Consider the following 26,744-nt stretch of genomic DNA (forward strand, 5'->3'; position numbering starts at 1 on the left):
CAAAAGAACTCCCACATACACTCCTACACTAAAACCCACAAACCACTCTACTTCTAGAGCATTTGAAATGAGCTAAACTAGCAGCGAGAGATGAAAGGATAAAGTAGCTAACCTTTTAGAACACTTGTGTAGTTGGTGCACCGCCAAACCTAGACAAATCTTGAGGAAAATGGAGATTGAAGGTCAAGCTTGGAGAGGAGAAAGCTTAAGTGTGGCTCGGTCATTTCATCAAACACCTCATGTGCATGCATAGAACGGTGAACAAAGCAGGGCATGCAGACATCCCACATGGCCAAAAAACAGAAAAGAGGGTGGGCACGGGCGAGGGTATATATAGGCATCTCTTTGGTCCCAGTTGGTGGCAAGAATCGGGACAAAACACTGATCTTTAGTCCAGGTTTCAACCACCAACCGAGACTACAGGTGCTACGCCAGGAGCGACAACCATTGATCCCGGTTCGTGTGTGTAACCAGGACCAAAGGGGTCGGACGAACTAGGATCCTGCCCGGCCGGTGCCCTACCCTCATGAACTGGGACTGATGCACCCATTGGTCCTGGTTCGTAACAGAACCGGAATTATAGCTCTTATCTCCCTTGGACCAAAGCTCTGTTTTCTACTAGTGGGGTCCCTAGCGTCTATTGTCTTCTCCCGAAAACAGATTTTCTCTCTGTTTTATTGATAAAGCAATCGTCATGTCCGTACTACAATTTCGGGTGTATAATATATAAAAATAAGTTTGTTTAAGGCAACAACACAAACACACGCTAATAATAAAGAAGATGAAAGGCTACCATGTGGTGGGTGGTAGATCAGAGAGGTACCGGTTGCCAAAAGGAAATACAGTAAGCCATGCCCGGTGTACATTCAAAAATGTTCTTGTTCCATGAAAAACATGATAAAACAAATTGACTCTAACATAATAGATTTTATCATGTTTTTTCACAGTACAAGAACATTTTGCATGTGGATAATCACGACAACTAACACAAGATCAAATTGATATTAGTTGTGCCCAGCTTGTGTTAGTTATGTTTGGTTACACCGAATAACTGAGTCGATTATACTCCACGATGAAGTACACGGCACCCAACTAAATTAATTCTTACATGCGTCTTAATCTTGACAATTAAAAAAGCATCCACACGTGAAGAATCCCAACGATGTATGTGAAGATGCGGATAACTAGGTTGGACGCACGGTAAGCAATTCAATCTTCAAGACAAACTAAGAGTTTTGCAATACACCTTCCTAAGTGCTAATCATGTACATCCATTGACTAAGTAAAACATCGCTCTTAACCTGGAGGTCCTATATACCAAGCCCATGACCCGCATGGATTTTTGTTCGGCAAACCGCACTTCATTTTGCCAATATATATTTCTTCTTCGTTTCGTTGTCCCTCTAATAGAAGAATCTACATCCGTCTGGAAAAGAGACACCATATCGGGGACCATGTTTGTGAGTGCAGTTCAACTAAACAAGACCCCCCCCCCCCAACCAAGAACATCTTCTCTTCCCAACTACTCATGTGTTTCACTAATTGCCCTTCGACATATTTTGACTTCACGTTAGTGAGACACTGATAATGGATTGGGGTTACAGAGTATCTAATCAAGAAATCGCGTTACGCACATCTTAACAAATCACCATATCATGTGTCTAAAACATTGGCCTCTTCAAAAAAGTAAAATTCACTTTTATGCAAATAGATTATAAGACACGAAATCTGCTTGAACTCTAAAAAAGAAAAAAGTTTCTTGTTAAGCCATGTTTCATAAAAGAATGGTGTGGACAGCATACTACAGAACTGAGAGGCCTCTGTCAATAAGATGCAGCAGTACTTCTCCTATAACCTGGCCGTATGTTTGACGCGCTCAACCCGAATAGAAAACATATTTGCAACTTTGGTAGACCACCACATTGGAGATAGCGAATCACCTGGTCGGTGCCATTTTTGGATTGAAATTTTATAGCGATGCTACCGCTGGATACAGAACTAGTGAACCAGGCACACCACTTTATCGGAAAAGCCCTTTGCCCAGAGTGTCTACTAAAGGAACGACGACATCACATTTTCACTGTCATTTTTAACGTCAACTTTAAAAGCTACCCGACTAGTGTTTTTCGGTGCATCTTATGGTCAGTCTCAAGAAGGATGACTACTGCATTGAGTATGTTCCTTCCCCTACCACAAATTTGAATAGTGCTGACCGGACAAATTGTATCATCAGAGATGAGTATCAGGCCCGTCATTGCCTAGGGGTCAGTGATAACATTGGCATCACATACATGCGAACTAGTCGTCTTGTTATGCCGTCCATTATAGACTGGTCGGTCTGTGATAACTTTGAGAAGGGCCTTCCATGGAGTTATTTATTGACTGGACATTTGCATAGGACTTCCGGTGAGTGATGGCATCCTTTTGTGAGGCAAAATGGGGATGCACCCCATTTTGCACTACAACACAAAGTTATCTTCACGCAATATGTGAGCACAATATTGCATTGCATTTCTTGCATATATTGTCAAATGTACAATTGTCTACAAACATATTCAACTAAATAGACTTTGCCTACGATGATTCAATTGGGAGAATAGTCTTGCCATCAAAGATTCATCAACCGCGTGAAAGTACATTCCAATGAGTCCTTTAACTCACTAGAAACTACATTTAAACCTCCCCCCATTCAAGGTCGGGAGGTTGGACAACGGTTCTTTTTATTTTATGTAGTGCACTTAAAATAGATCAACATTACCAATGTGTCATTTAGGTGCACTGCAATATATATAGTACACTAAAAGGTCACAACACAATGCGCCCATCCCCTGTTCATATAAAGTAAACAACATTTTTATTTTACAAACTTAATATCATACATATATAGGAATTGCTAACTTAATAGGCAATAAAAGTGTGCACATGGTGTGTATTCATCTAATTAAGAGTCATGTGGTACTCCGACGGCCGATTTGTGTTCACTTGCTGTCACACCCGCAAGAGGCTCATCATTGATGCCTTTGAGGAGGCCGATCGGTGTTGAAACTCATCACCAATGTTTCGCCGGTAGCCGGTCAGTGATGAGGGGTCAGTAGTGTTTCATTTCGTAGTAGTGTTCCTTGCATGAAGACTACTTGAGAGGGCTAACTAACTAACTAAAGCATCTGGTTTAATACACTAGAGGATAATTAGCATTTGCCAAGCAAAGAAATCCCCTATTTGTAGAACTATAGGCACTTGCTTTGTTGACATACAACTTTTGCTAGTTTATGGTCAACTCTAGCGACGATCATGTATAGAATGGGTGGTGTCATGATCCCGAGTAAGTGGGTGGATGAGAGTGTGTGGAGGGTATTAATCTTTTCCCGAAACAAGCTACTATGTCTTCGATCATTGAGTCTGATAGCTTGTCACTCAATAATATCCTGAAGGATGGAGGAGACAATAGATCGTTGCTATGTACCAGTACAAGGAGGCCTAGAGGATGGTATCGTTGTTCTCGGATAGCAAGTCATATGATACACCATGCAGGGCAAATAAGGTTGACCATGCTCTCGCGCAAGTAGCTGCTAAGAGTGCAAACAGATCCATCTGGATCCTAGATGCAACATCTGCTATTTTGTAGCTCCTTTTGAAGGATTGTAAATATATTATTATCAGTTAATGAAACCCCCTATTCCGGCAAAAAAAATCTTTGTCAAAAAATTATATAGAGCTCCTAGACATTTCAACATAAACTATTTGAGACTGGGAACAAGCTTTGGAACTTAAATGCAAATCAAATTTCGCAAAGTGTAAGAACAACCACAATGTCAAAAATCGTACAAGCTTTCAAATAAAAAATAATACATGATTTCATAAAAAGACGTGACGTCTTTGACACCAAAACGATGGTGTATAGCTTAATACATATAAATAGTGATACATTGACATGTTACATTCTTGGAATATATCACAAACACTAGTGCATTTTTCACCAGAACAATGAAGCCCTTATTTGATCATATGTAAGATGATAACAAACAAATGAAAAAAGAGTTGAAGACATCGATTTGACACACTAGGTTAGGCTTCATTTTTTTAGATTCCTCACAGAAACAGAACTAGGGGTTGGCATTGCCATACCCAGATCCAGCACCTTTGCCCGCACCACTCCCACCATTTCTTCCTCCGCCATCGCCACCACCATTTCCACCAGCATCTGCGTTTGTACTACCTTGTCTATACCAATTGTTAGTAGCAGTTGCAGAGCCGGAACCAGTGCCACTACCAGCCCCATATCCACTAGATCCTCGATAACCACTAGCTTTCCCTCCACCACCGCCGCCACCGGAACCGCCAGCGCTAGTATATCCACCATGTCCACCACCATAAGGATATGAAGATCCTTGACTATATTGACTAGAACCAGAGCCGGAGCCAGACCCGCTACCATATCCAGTTCCACCATTTTGGCCACCGCCTCCGCCGCCACCTCCACCTCCTCCGCTTGCATGGCTACCACTACTAGAACTCACACCAGACCCAATTCCACTTCCTGCACCCGACCCACCACCACTCACAGTTCCCCCACCCTCTCCTCCTCCTCCTCCCGTTCCCCTGGCACTTTCAGTGGAGTATCTGGCCACCCTTGTAGCATTGGTCAGTCCAATGCTCAAGAGGACAACATAGCCAAGCGCTACTAGCTTTGTGCCTACCATTGTGTGTATTTTATCGAAGTGTGTACTGCTGTAAGATGAGGTGAGTTCTAAGGGAAAGATGGTATGGACATTTATAGTGGTGCTTCCGGCCATGCATGCTGGGGATGGTGGGTGGAGCTTTTGACAAAGTCATGTCTCATCCCTCAAGTGGTGGCTTAGAATAATTAGCGCTTTAATTGGTGCAGGTAAAAGTAAACGATGATGACTGACTGCTAATCGTGACCGCGATCGCATCGATGTGGGTTCAACAGTTGTAAGATACATGCAAGCATGCATTCACTGCTGAACACACCTAGCTAGCTCTAGTGGTACGTACGTTGACATTAGAGCAGAGGAGCGAGGGCAACCTCGAAGTTTCCCTAGCTAAATTTGGGGTCGAAGTAAACGACGACTCCACCCATGTAATCGAGTCATTGGGTCAAGTAGCCGTGCATGAAGAACTACCGATTAGCAGATGATCAAGTTCAAGTGGATGCATAGCAAGATCTCGATCCAAAACCAGGTTCATGCCAGCACCGTACACCATATTATTTGATGCCCGGACTAGTTCAACGTAGGCCCACGTGCTTGAGCATGAAGAACTACTGATTAGTAGGATTTGGGTGATCAAGTGGGCAGCTTGCTCGACGGGTCCAAGTGTTGAAAGTCCAGCTTGCCATTGCCCGATGCCATGCAATCCCTGGGATGGACTTGAGCGTCTATGTACATGCCGCTGCTAATGCTAAACTGCTGCCTGCATGCAGCATACACTAGGCATCCCTTTGTTACTTACTCCCTTCGTTTCTAAATATAAGTCTTTTTTAAAAAATTACTATAAACTACATACTATCTATATACACATACTTTAGACTATACATTCATTCATTTTACTTCGTATATAGTCCGTAGTAAAATCTCTACAAAACTTATATTTAGGAACGGATGGAGTGTTAGTTTTGATCAAATTAGTATTGAGCGGAGATGCTCTAGCTCTACAAACCATGATACCTAACTGTTTTATCAACTGAACAGCGTAATTACACGCTCAACATTTTTCTCCCCTGATAAATGCCTAACATCATTGACAAAACCAGCCATAACATACATAAATAATCAATGGACACTAGTGAAAAAAGGACATTAAACCCGGTTCCAATGGGCCTTTAGTCCCGGTTTCTTCAAACCGGGACCGAACAAATGAGACAAATATCCAGAACCTTTTGTCCCGCTTGGCTTACGAACCGGGACCTAAGGAGCTCCACGTGGCCGCTGCGGGGCGTTCAGGCAGGAGGACCTTTAGTCCCGGTTGGTAACACCAATCGGGACCAAAAGGCAGCCAAGCGTCAGCAGCTCGCTGGCGTCGGGTTTTTTTTTAAATGGGGGGTTTAGGATTTTTTGAGGGTTTTAGGGGTTTCATATTGTGTTAGCTAGCTACTCCCTCCGTCCCAGCTTAGTACAACTTTGTATTAGAGCTAGTGTAAAGTTGAGACAGTTATTTTGGGACGGAGGGAGTACTATATATAGAGAGAAGTGACCTCTCTTTTTTCGTACTTGATCGACGGTAGCTACTACAAGAGAGAACTCGACGCTAGCTAATAAGCAAATGAAGGAACCATTAATTACACAACATCGTCATCATGAACATATATAGAGACAAGTGACCACTCTTTCTCCGTACTTGGTCGAACAACTCGACCCCACTACATATAGTACACGATCATGCATATATACAATATATAACAACTCTCGCGATTCCTAACTAGCTAATATATATGAATCAAACTCAACACGGTTGTTGGTAATAAAATAAAAATGTGAATATTGTTTACGTAAATCAAGTTCGTTAAAAGATCTGCCGTTATCACAGGTCATCTGGTGAATCCACTCGCAAACGAAGTATCCACAGAAATTAGTCCGGGATCCTGTCTCAAGCAGTACTTTACGAGAATACAGTTCGATCAAAATAATAGTCAAGCACGATACTGGTATTGAAACTAGAATGAATGAAAGATGTGCGGAACTAGCTAGTACTACTTACTTTTGAGAAGGAAAATCGCAGCTCCTTATTCCATTCACCTTTAGCGGTCTTGGTGAACTTTTTCCAAACACTGCACGGCAAATAAAACGATCACTTGATATTAGAAAATGAAAGAAAGTTGTCGACATGGTGTGATAATGATTGAACGTACTTTTCGAGCATTTCATTAATCGGCGCCAACTCTGTAGGGTCTTTCGTAGCAAGTCCAAGACAAGTACTAGTCCCTCGTCAAGCCTAATGATTAACAGAACAAAGTGAAACCTGCGCACACATAACCCATCAATTACACTTAGCCTTGAGTAAGTGAAACAGAATGTGTCGAAGACAACTAGTAACACTCACTCGAAGTTGGAAGGAAATAGTATTTTCCTTCTCTCATGTTGTCGAAGTAACACAGTTAGCAACAATATCCCGCTATCCATGGGAGTCTTACATACGTTATGTGCATTTGCGGTATTTGGGTTAATAAACCCAATGTCATATATTTGTCCTCTTTTGCATTCGAGGATCTTCAATCTGCATAATATAGTAAGGATAGTTACACGCAATAATGAAGGAGCTGAGCTAGTGACTTAATTATAGAAATAATACTTACAGACTATAGGAACTGACATCGTTTTGTCAAGGGCGTCTTGATTGTATAACTGAAAGAATTCATCAAACTCAATGTACAACGACCCATTTTCACTGTAAAAGTGCTTATCTTTAATTCACACGTAGATACTGTTGGTGCCATCCATGCAGGCTTTCAAGTATCAATCATGTAGTCTTCGCATCATCGTTGATTGTTCCGTCAACTGCTCAGGTTTGACGAGAGGCTTCCCATGCTTGTATATAAGGGCTACTATCGAGGCAGTTTCGAACTGTAGATCTTCGCTTAAGTAATCACCAAGAGCGAAACCAGGACCCCGGGTCAATATGAGCAACATAGGTAAACACATTGATACGGCGGCATGATTGCTTATCCTCTTCGCCGAGCTGGGGAATTGTTTTCCCACTTCTTGCACCACTGGTACTTAAGCTTCCCTACTGCTTCGCTTGATCATATGCCTTTCCAAGAATTCGCTTATAGTGTGATGGCAGCACACGCGGTGGTGGTCGCTTAAGGGCATCCAGACAGCGCTTTGCTTTTACCGGATCAATTTTCTCCTTTCGAGGTGGACGTTTCGGTGCAAAAAAGGACTTATTATAGGCATCCATGATTACCGTGTTTTCCTCCTTAGTCCTCTCATATGGTAACTAACTTTGCAGGAGCCTTTAGGCTTGGACCAAATTTGATTTTCTTCCCGCGTCTTGTACTGCTACCCGCCAGAGCGGCGGCGTCTATCTTCCGCCTTTGCTGATGTGCCGGAGGAGGCAGATAAGGAGGCGGAGTGCGCTCACACGCCGAAGGAGGCAAGGGAGGAGGAGGAGGAGTGCGCTCATGCGCCGGAGGAGGCGGAGTGCGCTCATGCGCCGGAGGAGGAGGAGTCAGCTGATGAGTCTGCTAAGGCGTCCAGTTTGGGAGCTTGATGTACTCCTAGACATATAGACCTTAGAGAATTTTTCAAATGAATCTCCCCTTCACCTGTAGGGTAGTCAAGCACCCACTCCTCAAATCCCTCCATTATTTCATCCACCATCACAATATCATAATCATGTCGAATCGGACGGCAATGGAAAGTTTCCTCAGCTCGAGGAGGTACAACAGAGTCGAGCGCCGCTTTCAAGGTCAGGTTCTGGCATTTTGCCATTAGCATACAATGTTCAGCCTCTATGATACTATCCACGGGGTAGCAAGGATCCGTGAAATCAGGCTGAACGAGCTAGCTACGTGGAAGCCACCACGGCGGTGTCGGTGACGAGATCGACGCGGGCGATCGACGACGGTGAGGACGTGGACGGGAAGTTAATTTGAGCTCATATTGTACATATAAATCAAAAGAACTCCCACATACACTCCTACACTAAAACCCACGAACCACTCTACTTCTAGAGCATTTGAAATTAGCTAAACTAGCAGCGAGAGATGAAAGGATAAAGTAGCTAACCTTTTAGAACACTTGTGTAGTTGGTGCACCGCCAAACCTAGACAAATCTTGAGGAAAATGGAGATTGGAGGTCAAGCTTGGAGAGGAGAAAGCTTAAGTGTGGCTCGGTCATTTCATCGAACACCTCATGTGCATGCATAGAACGGTGAACAAAGCAGGGCATGCAGACATCCCACATGGCCAAAAAACAGAAAAGAGGGTGGGCACGGGCGAGGGTATATATAGGCATCTCTTTGGTCCCAGTTGGTGGCAAGAATCGGGACAAAACACTCATCTTTAGTCCAGGTTTCAACCACCAACCGGGACTACAGGTGCTACGCCAGGAGCGACAACCATTGATCCCGGTTCGTGTGTGTAACCAGGACCAAAGGGGTCGGACGAACCAGGATCCTGCCCGGCCGGTGCCCTACCCTCATGAACTGGGACTGATGCACCCATTGGTCCTGGTTCGTAACAGAACCGGAATATTAGCTCTTATCTTCCTTGGACCAAAGCTCTGTTTTCTACTAGTGGGGTCCCTAGCATCTATTGTCTTCTCCCGAAAACAGATTTTCTCTCTGTTTTATTGATAAAGCAATCGTCATGTCCGTACAACAATTTCGGGTGTAAAATATATAAAAATAAGTTTGTTTAAGGCAACAACACAAACACACGCTAATAAGAAAGAATATGAAAGGCTACCATGTGGTGGGTGGTAGATCAGAGAGGTACCGTTGCCAAAAGGAAATACAGTAAGCCATGCCCGGTGTACATTCAAAAATGTTCTTGTTCCATGAAAAACATGATAAAACAAATTGAATCTAACATAATAGATTTTATCATGTTTTTTCACAGTACAAGAACATTTTGCATGTGGATAAGCGCGACAACTAACACAAGATCAAATTGATATTAGTTGTGCCCAGCTTGTGTTAGTTATGTTTGGTTACACCGAATAACTGAGTCGATTATACTCCACGATGAAGTACACGGCACCCAACTAAATTAATTCTTACATGCGTCTTAATCTTGACAATTAAAAAAGCATCCACACGTGAAGAATCCCAACGATGTATGTGAAGATGCGGATAACTAGGTTGGACGCACGGTAAGCAATTCAATCTTCAAGACAAACTAAGAGTTTTGCAATACACCTTCCTAAGTGCTAATCATGTACATCCATTGACTAAGTAAAACATCGCTCTTAACCTGGAGGTCCTATATACCAAGCCCATGACCCGCATGGATTTTTGTTCGGCAAACCGCACTTCATTTTGCCAATATATATTTCTTCTTCGTTTCGTTGTCCCTCTAATAGAAGAATCTACATCCGTCTGGAAAAGAGACACCATATCGGGGACCATGTTTGTGAGTGCAGTTCAACTAAACAAGACCCCCCCCCCCCAACCAAGAACATCTTCTCTTCCCAACTACTCATGTGTTTCACTAATTGCCCTTCGACATATTTTGACTTCACGTTAGTGAGACACTGATAATGGATTGGGGTTACAGAGTATCTAATCAAGAAATCGCGTTACGCACATCTTAACAAATCACCATATCATGTGTCTAAAACATTGGCCTCTTCAAAAAAGTAAAATTCACTTTTATGCAAATAGATTATAAGACACGAAATCTGCTTGAACTCTAAAAAAGAAAAAAGTTTCTTGTTAAGCCATGTTTCATAAAAGAATGGTGTGGACAGCATACTACAGAACTGAGAGGCCTCTGTCAATAAGATGCAGCAGTACTTCTCCTATAACCTGGCCGTATGTTTGACGCGCTCAACCCGAATAGAAAACATATTTGCAACTTTGGTAGACCACCACATTGGAGATAGCGAATCACCTGGTCGGTGCCATTTTTGGATTGAAATTTTATAGCGATGCTACCGCTGGATACAGAACTAGTGAACCAGGCACACCACTTTATCGGAAAAGCCCTTTGCCCAGAGTGTCTACTAAAGGAACGACGACATCACATTTTCACTGTCATTTTTAACGTCAACTTTAAAAGCTACCCGACTAGTGTTTTTCGGTGCATCTTATGGTCAGTCTCAAGAAGGATGACTACTGCATTGAGTATGTTCCTTCCCCTACCACAAATTTGAATAGTGCTGACCGGACAAATTGTATCATCAGAGATGAGTATCAGGCCCGTCATTGCCTAGGGGTCAGTGATAACATTGGCATCACATACATGCGAACTAGTCGTCTTGTTATGCCGTCCATTATAGACTGGTCGGTCTGTGATAACTTTGAGAAGGGCCTTCCATGGAGTTATTTATTGACTGGACATTTGCATAGGACTTCCGGTGAGTGATGGCATCCTTTTGTGAGGCAAAATGGGGATGCACCCCATTTTGCACTACAACACAAAGTTATCTTCACGCAATATGTGAGCACAATATTGCATTGCATTTCTTGCATATATTGTCAAATGTACAATTGTCTACAAACATATTCAACTAAATAGACTTTGCCTACGATGATTCAATTGGGAGAATAGTCTTGCCATCAAAGATTCATCAACCGCGTGAAAGTACATTCCAATGAGTCCTTTAACTCACTAGAAACTACATTTAAACCTCCCCCCATTCAAGGTCGGGAGGTTGGACAACGGTTCTTTTTATTTTATGTAGTGCACTTAAAATAGATCAACATTACCAATGTGTCATTTAGGTGCACTGCAATATATATAGTACACTAAAAGGTCACAACACAATGCGCCCATCCCCTGTTCATATAAAGTAAACAACATTTTTATTTTACAAACTTAATATCATACATATATAGGAATTGCTAACTTAATAGGCAATAAAAGTGTGCACATGGTGTGTATTCATCTAATTAAGAGTCATGTGGTACTCCGACGGCCGATTTGTGTTCACTTGCTGTCACACCCGCAAGAGGCTCATCATTGATGCCTTTGAGGAGGCCGATCGGTGTTGAAACTCATCACCAATGTTTCGCCGGTAGCCGGTCAGTGATGAGGGGTCAGTAGTGTTTCATTTCGTAGTAGTGTTCCTTGCATGAAGACTACTTGAGAGGGCTAACTAACTAACTAAAGCATCTGGTTTAATACACTAGAGGATAATTAGCATTTGCCAAGCAAAGAAATCCCCTATTTGTAGAACTATAGGCACTTGCTTTGTTGACATACAACTTTTGCTAGTTTATGGTCAACTCTAGCGACGATCATGTATAGAATGGGTGGTGTCATGATCCCGAGTAAGTGGGTGGATGAGAGTGTGTGGAGGGTATTAATCTTTTCCCGAAACAAGCTACTATGTCTTCGATCATTGAGTCTGATAGCTTGTCACTCAATAATATCCTGAAGGATGGAGGAGACAATAGATCGTTGCTATGTACCAGTACAAGGAGGCCTAGAGGATGGTATCGTTGTTCTCGGATAGCAAGTCATATGATACACCATGCAGGGCAAATAAGGTTGACCATGCTCTCGCGCAAGTAGCTGCTAAGAGTGCAAACAGATCCATCTGGATCCTAGATGCAACATCTGCTATTTTGTAGCTCCTTTTGAAGGATTGTAAATATATTATTATCAGTTAATGAAACCCCCTATTCCGGCAAAAAAAATCTTTGTCAAAAAATTATATAGAGCTCCTAGACATTTCAACATAAACTATTTGAGACTGGGAACAAGCTTTGGAACTTAAATGCAAATCAAATTTCGCAAAGTGTAAGAACAACCACAATGTCAAAAATCGTACAAGCTTTCAAATAAAAAATAATACATGATTTCATAAAAAGACGTGACGTCTTTGACACCAAAACGATGGTGTATAGCTTAATACATATAAATAGTGATACATTGACATGTTACATTCTTGGAATATATCACAAACACTAGTGCATTTTTCACCAGAACAATGAAGCCCTTATTTGATCATATGTAAGATGATAACAAACAAATGAAAAAAGAGTTGAAGACATCGATTTGACACACTAGGTTAGGCTTCATTTTTTTAGATTCCTCACAGAAACAGAACTAGGGGTTGGCATTGCCATACCCAGATCCAGCACCTTTGCCCGCACCACTCCCACCATTTCTTCCTCCGCCATCGCCACCACCATTTCCACCAGCATCTGCGTTTGTACTACCTTGTCTATACCAATTGTTAGTAGCAGTTGCAGAGCCGGAACCAGTGCCACTACCAGCCCCATATCCACTAGATCCTCGATAACCACTAGCTTGCCCTCCACCACCGCCGCCACCGGAACCGCCAGCGCTAGTATATCCACCATGTCCACCACCATAAGGATATGAAGATCCTTGACTATATTGACTAGAACCAGAGCCGGAGCCAGACCCGCTACCATATCCAGTTCCACCATTTTGGCCACCGCCTCCGCCGCCACCTCCACCTCCTCCGCTTGCATGGCTACCACTACTAGAACTCACACCAGACCCAATTCCACTTCCTGCACCCGACCCACCACCACTCACAGTTCCCCCACCCTCTCCTCCTCCTCCTCCCGTTCCCCTGGCACTTCCAGTGGAGTATCTGGCCACCCTTGTAGCATTGGTCAGTCCAATGCTCAAGAGGACAACATAGCCAAGCGCTACTAGCTTTGTGCCTACCATTGTGTGTATTTTATCGAAGTGTGTACTGCTGTAAGATGAGGTGAGTTCTAAGGGAAAGATGGTATGGACATTTATAGTGGTGCTTCCGGCCATGCATGCTGGGGATGGTGGGTGGAGCTTTTGACAAAGTCATGTCTCATCCCTCAAGTGGTGGCTTAGAATAATTAGCGCTTTAATTGGTGCAGGTAAAAGTAAACGATGATGACTGACTGCTAATCGTGACCGCGATCGCATCGATGTGGGTTCAACAGTTGTAAGATACATGCAAGCATGCATTCACTGCTGAACACACCTAGCTAGCTCTAGTGGTACGTACGTTGACATTAGAGCAGAGGAGCGAGGGCAACCTCGAAGTTTCCCTAGCTAAATTTGGGGTCGAAGTAAACGACGACTCCACCCATGTAATCGAGTCATTGGGTCAAGTAGCCGTGCATGAAGAACTACCGATTAGCAGATGATCAAGTTCAAGTGGATGCATAGCAAGATCTCGATCCAAAACCAGGTTCATGCCAGCACCGTACACCATATTATTTGATGCCCGGACTAGTTCAACGTAGGCCCACGTGCTTGAGCATGAAGAACTACTGATTAGTAGGATTTGGGTGATCAAGTGGGCAGCTTGCTCGACGGGTCCAAGTGTTGAAAGTCCAGCTTGCCATTGCCCGATGCCATGCAATCCCTGGGATGGACTTGAGCGTCTATGTACATGCCGCTGCTAATGCTAAACTGCTGCCTGCATGCAGCATACACTAGGCATCCCTTTGTTACTTACTCCCTTCGTTTCTAAATATAAGTCTTTTTTAAAAAATTACTATAAACTACATACTATCTATATACACATACTTTAGACTATACATTCATTCATTTTACTTCGTATATAGTCCGTAGTAAAATCTCTACAAAACTTATATTTAGGAACGGATGGAGTGTTAGTTTTGATCAAATTAGTATTGAGCGGAGATGCTCTAGCTCTACAAACCATGATACCTAACTGTTTTATCAACTGAACAGCGTAATTACACGCTCAACATTTTTCTCCCCTGATAAATGCCTAACATCATTGACAAAACCAGCCATAACATACATAAATAATCAATGGACACTAGTGAAAAAAGGACATTAAACCCGGTTCCAATGGGCCTTTAGTCCCGGTTTCTTCAAACCGGGACCGAACAAATGAGACAAATATCCAGAACCTTTTGTCCCGCTTGGCTTACGAACCGGGACCTAAGGAGCTCCACGTGGCCGCTGCGGGGCGTTCAGGCAGGAGGACCTTTAGTCCCGGTTGGTAACACCAATCGGGACCAAAAGGCAGCCAAGCGTCAGCAGCTCGCTGGCGTCGGGTTTTTTTTTAAATGGGGGGTTTAGGATTTTTTGAGGGTTTTAGGGGTTTCATATTGTGTTAGCTAGCTACTCCCTCCGTCCCAGCTTAGTACAACTTTGTATTAGAGCTAGTGTAAAGTTGAGACAGTTATTTTGGGACGGAGGGAGTACTATATATAGAGAGAAGTGACCTCTCTTTTTTCGTACTTGATCGACGGTAGCTACTACAAGAGAGAACTCGACGCTAGCTAATAAACAAATGAAGGAACAATTAATTACACAACATCGTCATCATGAACATATATAGAGACAAGTGACCACTCTTTCTCCGTACTTGGTCGAACAACTCGACCCCACTACATATAGTACACGATCATGCATATATACAATATATAACAACTCTCGCGATTCCTAACTAGCTAATATATATGAATCAAACTCAACACGGTTGTTGGTAATAAAATAAAAATGTGAATATTGTTTACGTAAATCAAGTTCGTTAAAAGATCTGCCGTTATCACAGGTCATCTGGTGAATCCACTCGCAAACGAAGTATCCACAGAAATTAGTCCGGGATCCTGTCTCAAGCAGTACTTTACGAGAATACAGTTCGATCAAAATAATAGTCAAGCACGATACTGGTATTGAAACTAGAATGAATGAAAGATGTGCGGAACTAGCTAGTACTACTTACTTTTGAGAAGGAAAATCGCAGCTCCTTATTCCATTCACCTTTAGCGGTCTTGGTGAACTTTTTCCAAACACTGCACGGCAAATAAAACGATCACTTGATATTAGAAAATGAAAGAAAGTTGTCGACATGGTGTGATAATGATTGAACGTACTTTTCGAGCATTTCATTAATCGGCGCCAACTCTGTAGGGTCTTTCGTAGCAAGTCCAAGACAAGTACTAGTCCCTCGTCAAGCCTAATGATTAACAGAACAAAGTGAAACCTGCGCACACATAACCCATCAATTACACTTAGCCTTGAGTAAGTGAAACAGAATGTGTCGAAGACAACTAGTAACACTCACTCGAAGTTGGAAGGAAATAGTATTTTCCTTCTCTCATGTTGTCGAAGTAACACAGTTAGCAACAATATCCCGCTATCCATGGGAGTCTTACATACGTTATGTGCATTTGCGGTATTTGGGTTAATAAACCCAATGTCATATATTTGTCCTCTTTTGCATTCGAGGATCTTCAATCTGCATAATATAGTAAGGATAGTTACACGCAATAATGAAGGAGCTGAGCTAGTGACTTAATTATAGAAATAATACTTACAGACTATAGGAACTGACGATCGTTTTGTCAAGGGCGTCTTGATTGTATAACTGAAAGAATTCATCAAACTCAATGTACAACGACCCATTTTCACTGTAAAAGTGCTTATCTTTAATTCACACGTAGATACTGTTGGTGCCATCCATGCAGGCTTTCAAGTATCAATCATGTAGTCTTCGCATCATCGTTGATTGTTCCGTCAACTGCTCAGGTTTGACGAGAGGCTTCCCATGCTTGTATATAAGGGCTACTATCGAGGCAGTTTCGAACTGTAGATCTTCGCTTAAGTAATCACCAAGAGCGAAACCAGGACCCCGGGTCAATATGAGCAACATAGGTAAACACATTGATACGGCGGCATGATTGCTTATCCTCTTCGCCGAGCTGGGGAATTGTTTTCCCACTTCTTGCACCACTGGTACTTAAGCTTCCCTACTGCTTCGCTTGATCATATGCCTTTCCAAGAATTCGCTTATAGTGTGATGGCAGCACACGCGGTGGTGGTCGCTTAAGGGCATCCAGACAGCGCTTTGCTTTTACCGGATCAATTTTCTCCTTTCGAGGTGGACGTTTCGGTGCAAAAAAGGACTTATTATAGGCATCCATGATTACCGTGTTTTCCTCCTTAGTCCTCTCATATGGTAACTAACTTTGCAGGAGCCTTTAGGCTTGGACCAAATTTGATTTTCTTCCCGCGTCTTGTACTGCTACCCGCCAGAGCGGCGGTGTCTATCTTCCGCCTTTGCTGATGTGCCGGAGGAGGCAGATAAGGAGGCGGAGTGCGCTCACACGCCGAAGGAGGCAAGGGAGGAGGAGGAGGAGTGCGCTCATGCGCCGGAGGAGGCGGAGTGCGCTCATGCGCCGGAGGAGGAGGAGTCAGCTGATGAGTCTGCTAAGGCGTCCAGTTTGGGAGCTTGATGTACTCCTAGACATATAGACCTTAGAGAATTTTTCAAATGAATCTCCCCTTCACCTGTAGGGTAGTCAAGCGCCCACTCCTCAAATCCCTCCATTATTTCATCCACCATCACAATATCATAATCATGTCGAATCGGACGGCAATGGAAAGTTTCCTCAGCTCGAGGAGGTACAACAGAGTCGAGCGCCGCTTTCAAGGTCAGGTTCTGGCATTTTGCCATTAGCATACAATGTTCAGCCTCTATGATACTATCCACGGGGTAGCAAGGATCCGTGAAATCAGGCTGAACGAGCTAGCTACGTGGAAGCCACCACGGCGGTGTCGGTGACGAGATCGACGCGGGCGATCGACGACGGTGAGGACGTGGACGGGAAGTTAATTTGAGCTCATATTGTACATATAAATCAAAAGAACTCCCACATACACTCCTACACTAAAACCCACGAACCACTCTACTTCTAGAGCATTTGAAATTAGCTAAACTAGCAGCGAGAGATGAAAGGATAAAGTAGCTAACCTTTTAGAACACTTGTGTAGTTGGTGCACCGCCAAACCTAGACAAATCTTGAGGAAAATGGAGATTGGAGGTCAAGCTTGGAGAGGAGAAAGCTTAAGTGTGGCTCGGTCATTTCATCGAACACCTCATGTGCATGCATAGAACGGTGAACAAAGCAGGGCATGCAGACATCCCACATGGCCAAAAAACAGAAAAGAGGGTGGGCACGGGCGAGGGTATATATAGGCATCTCTTTGGTCCCAGTTGGTGGCAAGAATCGGGACAAAACACTCATCTTTAGTCCAGGTTTCAACCACCAACCGAGACTACAGGTGCTACGCCAGGAGCGACAACCATTGATCCCGGTTCGTGTGTGTAACCAGGACCAAAGGGGTCGGACGAACCAGGATCCTGCCCGGCCGGTGCCCTACCCTCATGAACTGGGACTGATGCACCCATTGGTCCTGGTTCGTAACAGAACCGGAATATTAGCTCTTATCTCCCTTGGACCAAAGCTCTGTTTTCTACTAGTGGGGTCCCTAGCATCTATTGTCTTCTCCCGAAAACAGATTTTCTCTCTGTTTTATTGATAAAGCAATCGTCATGTCCGTACAACAATTTCGGGTGTAAAATATATAAAAATAAGTTTGTTTAAGGCAACAACACAAACACACGCTAATAAGAAAGAATATGAAAGGCTACCATGTGGTGGGTGGTAGATCAGAGAGGTACCGTTGCCAAAAGGAAATACAGTAAGCCATGCCCGGTGTACATTCAAAAATGTTCTTGTTCCATGAAAAACATGATAAAACAAATTGAATCTAACATAATAGATTTTATCATGTTTTTTCACAGTACAAGAACATTTTGCATGTGGATAAGCGCGACAACTAACACAAGATCAAATTGATATTAGTTGTGCCCAGCTTGTGTTAGTTATGTTTGGTTACACCGAATAACTGAGTCGATTATACTCCACGATGAAGTACACGGCACCCAACTAAATTAATTCTTACATGCGTCTTAATCTTGACAATTAAAAAAGCATCCACACGTGAAGAATCCCAACGATGTATGTGAAGATGCGGATAACTAGGTTGGACGCACGGTAAGCAATTCAATCTTCAAGACAAACTAAGAGTTTTGCAATACACCTTCCTAAGTGCTAATCATGTACATCCATTGACTAAGTAAAACATCGCTCTTAACCTGGAGGTCCTATATACCAAGCCCATGACCCGCATGGATTTTTGTTCGGCAAACCGCACTTCATTTTGCCAATATATATTTCTTCTTCGTTTCGTTGTCCCTCTAATAGAAGAATCTACATCCATCTGGAAAAGAGACACCATATCGGGGACCATGTTTGTGAGTGCAGTTCAACTAAACAAGACCCCCCCCCCCCAACCAAGAACATCTTCTCTTCCCAACTACTCATGTGTTTCACTAATTGCCCTTCGACATATTTTGACTTCACGTTGGTGAGACACTGATAATGGATTGGGGTTACAGAGTATCTAATCAAGAAATCGCGTTACGCACATCTTAACAAATCACCATATCATGTGTCTAAAACATTGGCCTCTTCAAAAAAGTAAAATTCACTTTTATGCAAATAGATTATAAGACACGAAATCTGCTTGAACTCTAAAAAAGAAAAAAGTTTCTTGTTAGGCCATGTTTCATAAAAGAATGGTGTGGACAGCATACTACAGAACTGAGAGGCCTCTGTCAATAAGATGCAGTAGTACTTCTCCTATAACCTGGCCGTATGTTTGACGCGCTCAACCCGAATAGAAAACATATTTGCAACTTTGGTAGACCACCACATTGGAGATAGCGAATCACCTGGTCGGGGCCATTTTTGGATTGAAAGTTTATAGCGATGCTACCTCTGGATACAAAACTAGTGAACCAGGCACACCACTTTATCAGAAAAGCCCTTTGCCCAGAGTGTCTACTAAAGGAACGACGACATCACATTTTCACTGTCATTTTTAACGTCAACTTTAAAAGCTACCCGACTAGTGTTTTTCGGTGCATCTTATGGTCAGTCTCAAGAAGGATCACCACTGCATCGAGTATGTTCCTTCCCCTACCACAAATTTGAATAGTGCTGACCGGACAAATTGTATCATCAGAGATGAGTATCAGGCCCGTCATTGCCTAGGGGTCAGTGATAACATTGGCATCACATACATGCGAACTAGTCGTCTTGTTATGTCGTCCATTATAGACTGGTCGGTCTGTGATAACTTTGAGAAGGGCCTTCCATGGAGTTATTTATTGACTGGACATTTGCATAGGACTTCCGGTGAGTGATGGCATCCTTTTGTGAGGCAAAATGGGGATGCACCCCATTTTGCACTACAACACAAAGTTATCTTCACGCAATATGTGAGCACAATATTGCATTGCATTTCTTGCATATATTGTCAAATGTACAATTGTCTACAAACATATTCAACTAAATAGACTTTGCCTACGATGATTCAATTGGGAGAATAGTCTTGCCATCAAAGATTCATCAACCGCGTGAAAGTACATTCCAATGAGTCCTTTAACTCACTAGAAACTACATTTAAACCTCCCCCATTCAAGGTCGGGAGCTTGGACAACGGTTCTTTTTTATTTTATGTAGTGCACTTAAAATAGATCAACATTACCAATGTGTCATTTAGGTGCACTGCAATATATATAGTACACTAAAAGGTCACAACACAATGCGCCCATCCCCTGTTCATATAAAGTAAACAACATTTTTATTTTACAAACTTAATATCATACATTATAGGAATTGCTAACTTAATAGGCAATAAAAGTGTGCACATGGTGTGTATTCATCTAATTAAGAGTCATGTGGTACTCCGACGGCCGATTTGTGTTCACTTGCTGTCACACCCGCAAGAGGCTCATCATTGATGCCTTTGAGGAGGCCGATCAGTGTTGAAACTCATCACCAATGTTTCGCCGGTAGCCGGTCAGTGATGAGGGGTCAGTAGTGTTTCATTTCGTAGTAGTGTTCCTTGCATGAAGACTACTTGAGAGGGCTAACTAACTAACTAAAGCATCTGGTTTAATACACTAGAGGATAATTAGCATTTGCCAAGCAAAGAAATCCCCTATTTGTAGAACTATAGGCACTTGCTTTGTTGACATACAACTTTTGCTAGTTTATGGTCAACTCTAGCGACGATCATGTATAGAATGGGTGGTGTCATGATCCCGAGTAAGTGGGTGGATGAGAGTGTGTGGAGGGTATTAATCTTTTCCCGAAACAAGCTACTATGTCTTCGATCATTGAGTCTGATAGCTTGTCACTCAATAATATCCTGAAGGATGGAGGAGACAATAGATCGTTGCTATGTACCAGTACAAGGAGGCCTAGAGGATGGTATCGTTGTTCTCGGATAGCAAGTCATATGATACACCATGCAGGGCAAATAAGGTTGACCATGCTCTCGCGCAAGTAGCTGCTAAGAGTGCAAACAGATCCATCTGGATCCTAGATGCAACATCTGCTATTTTGTAGCTCCTTTTGAAGGATTGTAAATATATTATTATCAGTTAATGAAACCCCCTATTCCGGCAAAAAAAAAAGCTTTGTCAAAAAATTATATAGAGCTCCTAGACATTTCAACATAAACTATTTCAGACTGGGAACAAACATTGGAACTTAAATGCAAATCAAATTTCGCAAAGTGTAAGAACAAGCACAATGTCAAAAATCGTACAAGCTTTCAACTAAAAAATAATTCATGATTTCATAAAAAGACGTGACGTCTTTGATACCACAACGATGGTGTATAGCTTAATACATATAAATAGTGATACATTGACATGTTACATTCTTGGAATATATCACAAACACTAGTGCATTTTTCACCAGAACAATGAAGCCCTTATTTGATCATATGTAAGATGATAACAAACAAATGAAAAAAGAGTTGAAGACATCGATTTGACACACTAGGTTAGGCTTCATTTTTTTAGATTCCTCACAGAAACAGAACTAGGGGTTGGCATTGCCATACCCAGATCCAGCACCTTTGCCCGCACCACTCCCACCATTTCTTCCTCCGCCATCGCCACCACCATTTCCACCAGCATCTGCGTTTGTACTACCTTGTCTATACCAATTGTTAGTAGCAGTTGCAGAGCCGGAACCAGTGCCACTACCAGCCCCATATCCACTAGATCCTCGATAACCACTAGCTTGCCCTCCACCACCGCCGCCACCGGAACCGCCAGCGCTAGTATATCCACCATGTCCACCACCATAAGGATATGAAGATCCTTGACTATATTGACTAGAACCAGAGCCGGAGCCAGACCCGCTACCATATCCAGTTCCACCATTTTGGCCACCGCCTCCGCCGCCACCTCCACCTCCTCCGCTTGCATGGCTACCACTACTAGAACTCACACCAGACCCAATTCCACTTCCTGCACCCGACCCACCACCACTCACAGTTCCCCCACCCTCTCCTCCTCCTCCTCCCGTTCCCCTGGCACTTCCAGTGGAGTATCTGGCCACCCTTGTAGCATTGGTCAGTCCAATGCTCAAGAGGACAACATAGCCAAGCGCTACTAGCTTTGTGCCTACCATTGTGTGTATTTTATCGAAGTGTGTACTGCTGTAAGATGAGGTGAGTTCTAAGGGAAAGATGGTATGGACATTTATAGTGGTGCTTCCGGCCATGCATGCTGGGGATGGTGGGTGGAGCTTTTGACAAAGTCATGTCTCATCCCTCAAGTGGTGGCTTAGAATAATTAGCGCTTTAATTGGTGCAGGTAAAAGTAAACGATGATGACTGACTGCTAATCGTGACCGCGATCGCATCGATGTGGGTTCAACAGTTGTAAGATACATGCAAGCATGCATTCACTGCTGAACACACCTAGCTAGCTCTAGTGGTACGTACGTTGACATTAGAGCAGAGGAGCGGGGCAACCTCGAAGTTTCCCTAGCTAAATTTGGGGTCGAAGTAAACGACGACTCCACCCATGTAATCGAGTCATTGGGTCAAGTAGCCGTGCATGAAGAACTACCGATTAGCAGATGATCAAGTTCAAGTGGATGCATAGCAAGATCTCGATCCAAAACCAGGTTCATGCCAGCACCGTACACCATATTATTTGATGCCCGGACTAGTTCAACGTAGGCCCACGTGCTTGAGCATGAAGAACTACTGATTAGTAGGATTTGGGTGATCAAGTGGGCAGCTTGCTCGACGGGTCCAAGTGTTGAAAGTCCAGCTTGCCATTGCCCGATGCCATGCAATCCCTGGGATGGACTTGAGCGTCTATGTACATGCCGCTGCTAATGCTAAACTGCTGCCTGCATGCAGCATACACTAGGCATCCCTTTGTTACTTACTCCCTTCGTTTTTAAATATAAGTCTTTTTTAAAAAATTACTATAAACTACATACTATCTATATACACATACTTTAGACTATACATTCATTCATTTTACTTCGTATATAGTCCGTAGTAAAATCTCTACAAAACTTATATTTAGGAACGGATGGAGTGTTAGTTTTGATCAAATTAGTATTGAGCGGAGATGCTCTAGCTCTACAAACCATGATACCTAACTGTTTTATCAACTGAACAGCGTAATTACACGCTCAACATTTTTCTCCCCTGATAAATGCCTAACATCATTGACAAAACCAGCCATAACATACATAAATAATCAATGGACACTAGTGAAAAAAGGACATTAAACCCGGTTCCAATGGGCCTTTAGTCCCGGTTTCTTCAAACCGGGACCGAACAAATGGGACAAATATCCAGAACCTTTTGTCCCGCTTGGCTTACGAACCGGGACCAAAGGAGCTCCACGTGGCCGCTGCGGGGCGTTCAGGCAGGAGGACCTTTAGTCCCGGTTGGTAACACCAATCGGGACCAAAAGGCAGCCAAGCGTCAGCAGCTCGCTGGCGTCGGGTTTTTTTTTAAATGGGGGGTTTAGGATTTTTTGAGGGTTTTAGGGGTTTCATATTGTGTTAGCTAGCTACTCCCTCCGTCCCAGCTTAGTACAACTTTGTATTAGAGCTAGTGTAAAGTTGAGACAGTTATTTTGGGACGGAGGGAGTACTATATATAGAGAGAAGTGACCTCTCTTTTTTCGTACTTGATCGACGGTAGCTACTATAAGAGAGAACTCGACGCTAGCTAATAAGCAAATGAAGGAACCATTAATTACACAACATCGTCATCATGAACATATATTGAGACAAGTGACCACTCTTTCTCCGTACTTGGTCGAACAACTCGACCCCACTACATATAGTACACGATCATGCATATATACAATATATAATAACTCTCGCGATTCCTAACTAGCTAATATATATGAATCAAACTCAACACGGTTGTTGGTAATAAAATAAAAATGTGAATATTGTTTACGTAAATCAAGTTCGTTAAAAGATCTGCCGTTATCACAGGTCATCTGGTGAATCCACTCGCAAACGAAGTATTCACAGAAATTAGTCCGGGATCCTGTCTCAAGCAGTACTTTACGAGAATACAGTTCGATCAAAATAATAGTCAAGCACGATACTGGTATTGAAACTAGAATGAATGAAAGATGTGCGGAACTAGCTAGTACTACTTACTTTTGAGAAGGAAAATCGCAGCTCCTTATTCCATTCACCTTTAGCGGTCTTGGTGAACTTTTTCCAAACACTGCACGGCAAATAAAACGATCACTTGATATTAGAAAATGAAAGAAAGTTGTCGACATGGTGTGATAATGATTGAACGTACTTTTCGAGCATTTCATTAATCGGCGCCAACTCTGTAGGGTCTTTCGTAGCAAGTCCAAGACAAGTACTAGTCCCTCGTCAAGCCTAATGATTAACAGAACAAAGTGAAACCTGCGCACACATAACTCATCAATTACACTTAGCCTTGAGTAAGTGAAACAGAATGTGTCGAAGACAACTAGTAACACTCACTCGAAGTTGGAAGGAAATAGTATTTTCCTTTTCTCATGTTGTCGAAGTAACACAGTTAGCAACAATATCCCGCTATCCATGGGAGTCTTACATACGTTATGTGCATTTGCGGTATTTGGGTTAATAAACCCAATGTCATATATTTGTCCTCTTTTGCATTCGAGGATCTTCAATCTGCATAATATAGTAAGGATAGTTACACGCAATAATGAAGGAGCTGAGCTAGTGACTTAATTATAGAAATAATACTTACAGACTATAGGAACTGACGATCGTTTTGTCAAGGGCATCTTGATTGTATAACTGAAAGAATTCATCAAACTCAATGTACAACGACCCATTTTCACTATAAAAGTGCTTATCTTTAATTCACACGTAGATACTGTTGGTGCCATCCATGCAGGCTTTCAAGTATCAATCATGTAGTCTTCGCATCATCGTTGATTGTTCCGTCAACTGCTCAGGTTTGACGAGAGGCTTCCCATGCTTGTATATAAGGGCTACTACGGGGGCAGTTTCGAACTGTAGATCTTCGCTTAAGTAATCACCAAGAGCAAAACCAGGACCCCGGGTCAATATTAGCAACATCGATAAACACATTGATACGGCGGCATGATTGCTTATCCTCTTCGCCGAGCTGGGGAATTGTTTTCCCACTTCTTGCACCACTGGTACTTAAGCTTCCCTACTGCTTCGCTTGATCATATGTCTTTCCAAGAATTCGCTTATAGTGTGATGGCAGCACACGCGGTGGTGGTCGCTTAAGGGCATCCAGACAACGCTTTGCTTTTACTGGATCAATTTTGTCCTTTGGAGGTGGACGTTTCGGTGCAAAAAAGGCCTTATTATAGGCATCCATGATTACCGCGTTTTCCTCCTTAGTCCTCTCATATGGTAACTAACTTTGCAGGAGCCTTTAGGCTTGGACCAAATTTGATTTTCTTCCCGCCTCTTGTATCTTCCGCCTTTGTTGATGTGTCAGAGGAGGCGGATAAGGAGGCGGAGTGCGCTCACACGCCGAAGGAGGCAAGGGAGGAGGAGGAGGAGTGCGCTCATGCGCCGGAGGAGGCGGAGTGCGCTCATGCGCCGGAGGAGGAGGAGTCAGCTGATCAGTCTGCTAAGGCATCCAGTTTGGGAGCTTGATGTACTCCTAGACATATAGACCTTAGAGAATTTTCCAAATGACTCTCCCCTTCACCTGTAGGGTAGTCAAGCGCCAACTCCTCAAATCCCTCCATTATTTCATCCACCGTCACAATATCATAATCATGTCGAATCGGACGGCAATGGAAAGTTTCCTCAGCTCGAGGAGGTACAACAGAGTCGAGCGCCGCTTTCAAGGTCAGGTTCTGGCATTTTGCCATTAGCATACAATGTTCAGCCTCTGCGATACTATCCACGGGGTAGCAAGGATCCGTGAAATCAGGCTGAACGAGCTAGCTACGTGGAAGCCACCACGGTGGTGCCGGTGACGAGATCGACGCGGGCGATCGACGACGGTGAGGACGTGGACGGGATGTCACCTACACATGTGCAGACTGTAAGAAGTTAATTTGAGCTCATATTGTACATATAAATCAAAAGAACTCCCACATACACTCCTACACTAAAACCCACAAACCACTCTACTTCTAGAGCATTTGAAATGAGCTAAACTAGCAGCGAGAGATGAAAGGATAAAGTAGCTAACCTTTTAGAACACTTGTGTAGTTGGTGCACCGCCAAACCTAGACAAATCTTGAGGAAAATGGAGATTGAAGGTCAAGCTTGGAGAGAAGAAAGCTTAAGTGTGGCTCGGTCATTTCATCGAACACCTCATGTGCATGCATAGAACGGTGAACAAAGCAGGGCATGCAGACATCCCACATGGCCAAAAAACAGAAAAGAGGGTGGGCACGGGCGAGGGTATATATAGGCATCTCTTTGGTCCCAGTTGGTGGCAAGAATCGGGACAAAACACTCATCTTTAGTCCAGGTTTCAACCACCAACCGAGACTACAGGTGCTACGCCAGGAGCGACAACCATTGATCCCGGTTCGTGTGTGTAACCAGGACCAAAGGGGTCGGACGAACCAGGTTCCTGCCCGGCCGGTGCCCTACCCTCATGAACTGGGACTGATGCACCCATTGGTCCTGGTTCGTAACAGAACCGGAATTATAGCTCTTATCTCCCTTGGACCAAAGCTCTGTTTTCTACTAGTGGGGTCCCTAGCGTCTATTGTCTTCTCCCGAAAACAGATTTTCTCTCTGTTTTATTGATAAAGCAATCGTCATGTCCGTACTACAATTTCGGGTGTATAATATATAAAAATAAGTTTGTTTAAGGCAACAACACAAACACACGCTAATAATAAAGAAGATGAAAGGCTACCATGTGGTGGGTGGTAGATCAGAGAGGTACCGGTTGCCAAAAGGA

At 43.2% G+C, this 26,744-nt stretch overlaps 3 protein-coding genes across 3 annotated transcripts; all 3 read right to left on the reverse strand.

The window, feature by feature from the left end:
* Positions 1 to 3,853: 3,853 nt before the first annotated feature.
* LOC123440852 (putative glycine-rich cell wall structural protein 1) lies at positions 3,854 to 4,737 on the reverse strand. Its single transcript, XM_045117394.1, has one exon. It carries the CDS (start codon positions 4,698 to 4,700, stop codon positions 4,104 to 4,106), a length of 597 nt encoding a protein of 198 aa, XP_044973329.1. The 5' UTR covers positions 4,701 to 4,737; the 3' UTR covers positions 3,854 to 4,103.
* A 7,750-nt stretch (positions 4,738 to 12,487) lies between these two features.
* Positions 12,488 to 13,371, reverse strand: LOC123440853 (putative glycine-rich cell wall structural protein 1). The gene has a single exon (XM_045117395.1). The coding sequence runs from the start codon at positions 13,332 to 13,334 to the stop codon at positions 12,738 to 12,740; it is 597 nt and encodes a 198-aa protein (XP_044973330.1). The 5' UTR covers positions 13,335 to 13,371; the 3' UTR covers positions 12,488 to 12,737.
* Positions 13,372 to 21,168: 7,797 nt separating this feature from the next.
* LOC123440854 (putative glycine-rich cell wall structural protein 1) lies at positions 21,169 to 22,007 on the reverse strand. The gene has a single exon (XM_045117396.1). It carries the CDS (start codon positions 21,968 to 21,970, stop codon positions 21,374 to 21,376), a length of 597 nt encoding a protein of 198 aa, XP_044973331.1. The 5' UTR covers positions 21,971 to 22,007; the 3' UTR covers positions 21,169 to 21,373.
* Between the last annotated feature and the right edge of the window lie 4,737 nt (positions 22,008 to 26,744).

The sequence above is a fragment of the Hordeum vulgare genome, chromosome 3H (genome assembly GCF_904849725.1).
Source record: "Hordeum vulgare subsp. vulgare chromosome 3H, MorexV3_pseudomolecules_assembly, whole genome shotgun sequence".
NCBI lineage: Eukaryota > Viridiplantae > Streptophyta > Magnoliopsida > Poales > Poaceae > Hordeum > Hordeum vulgare.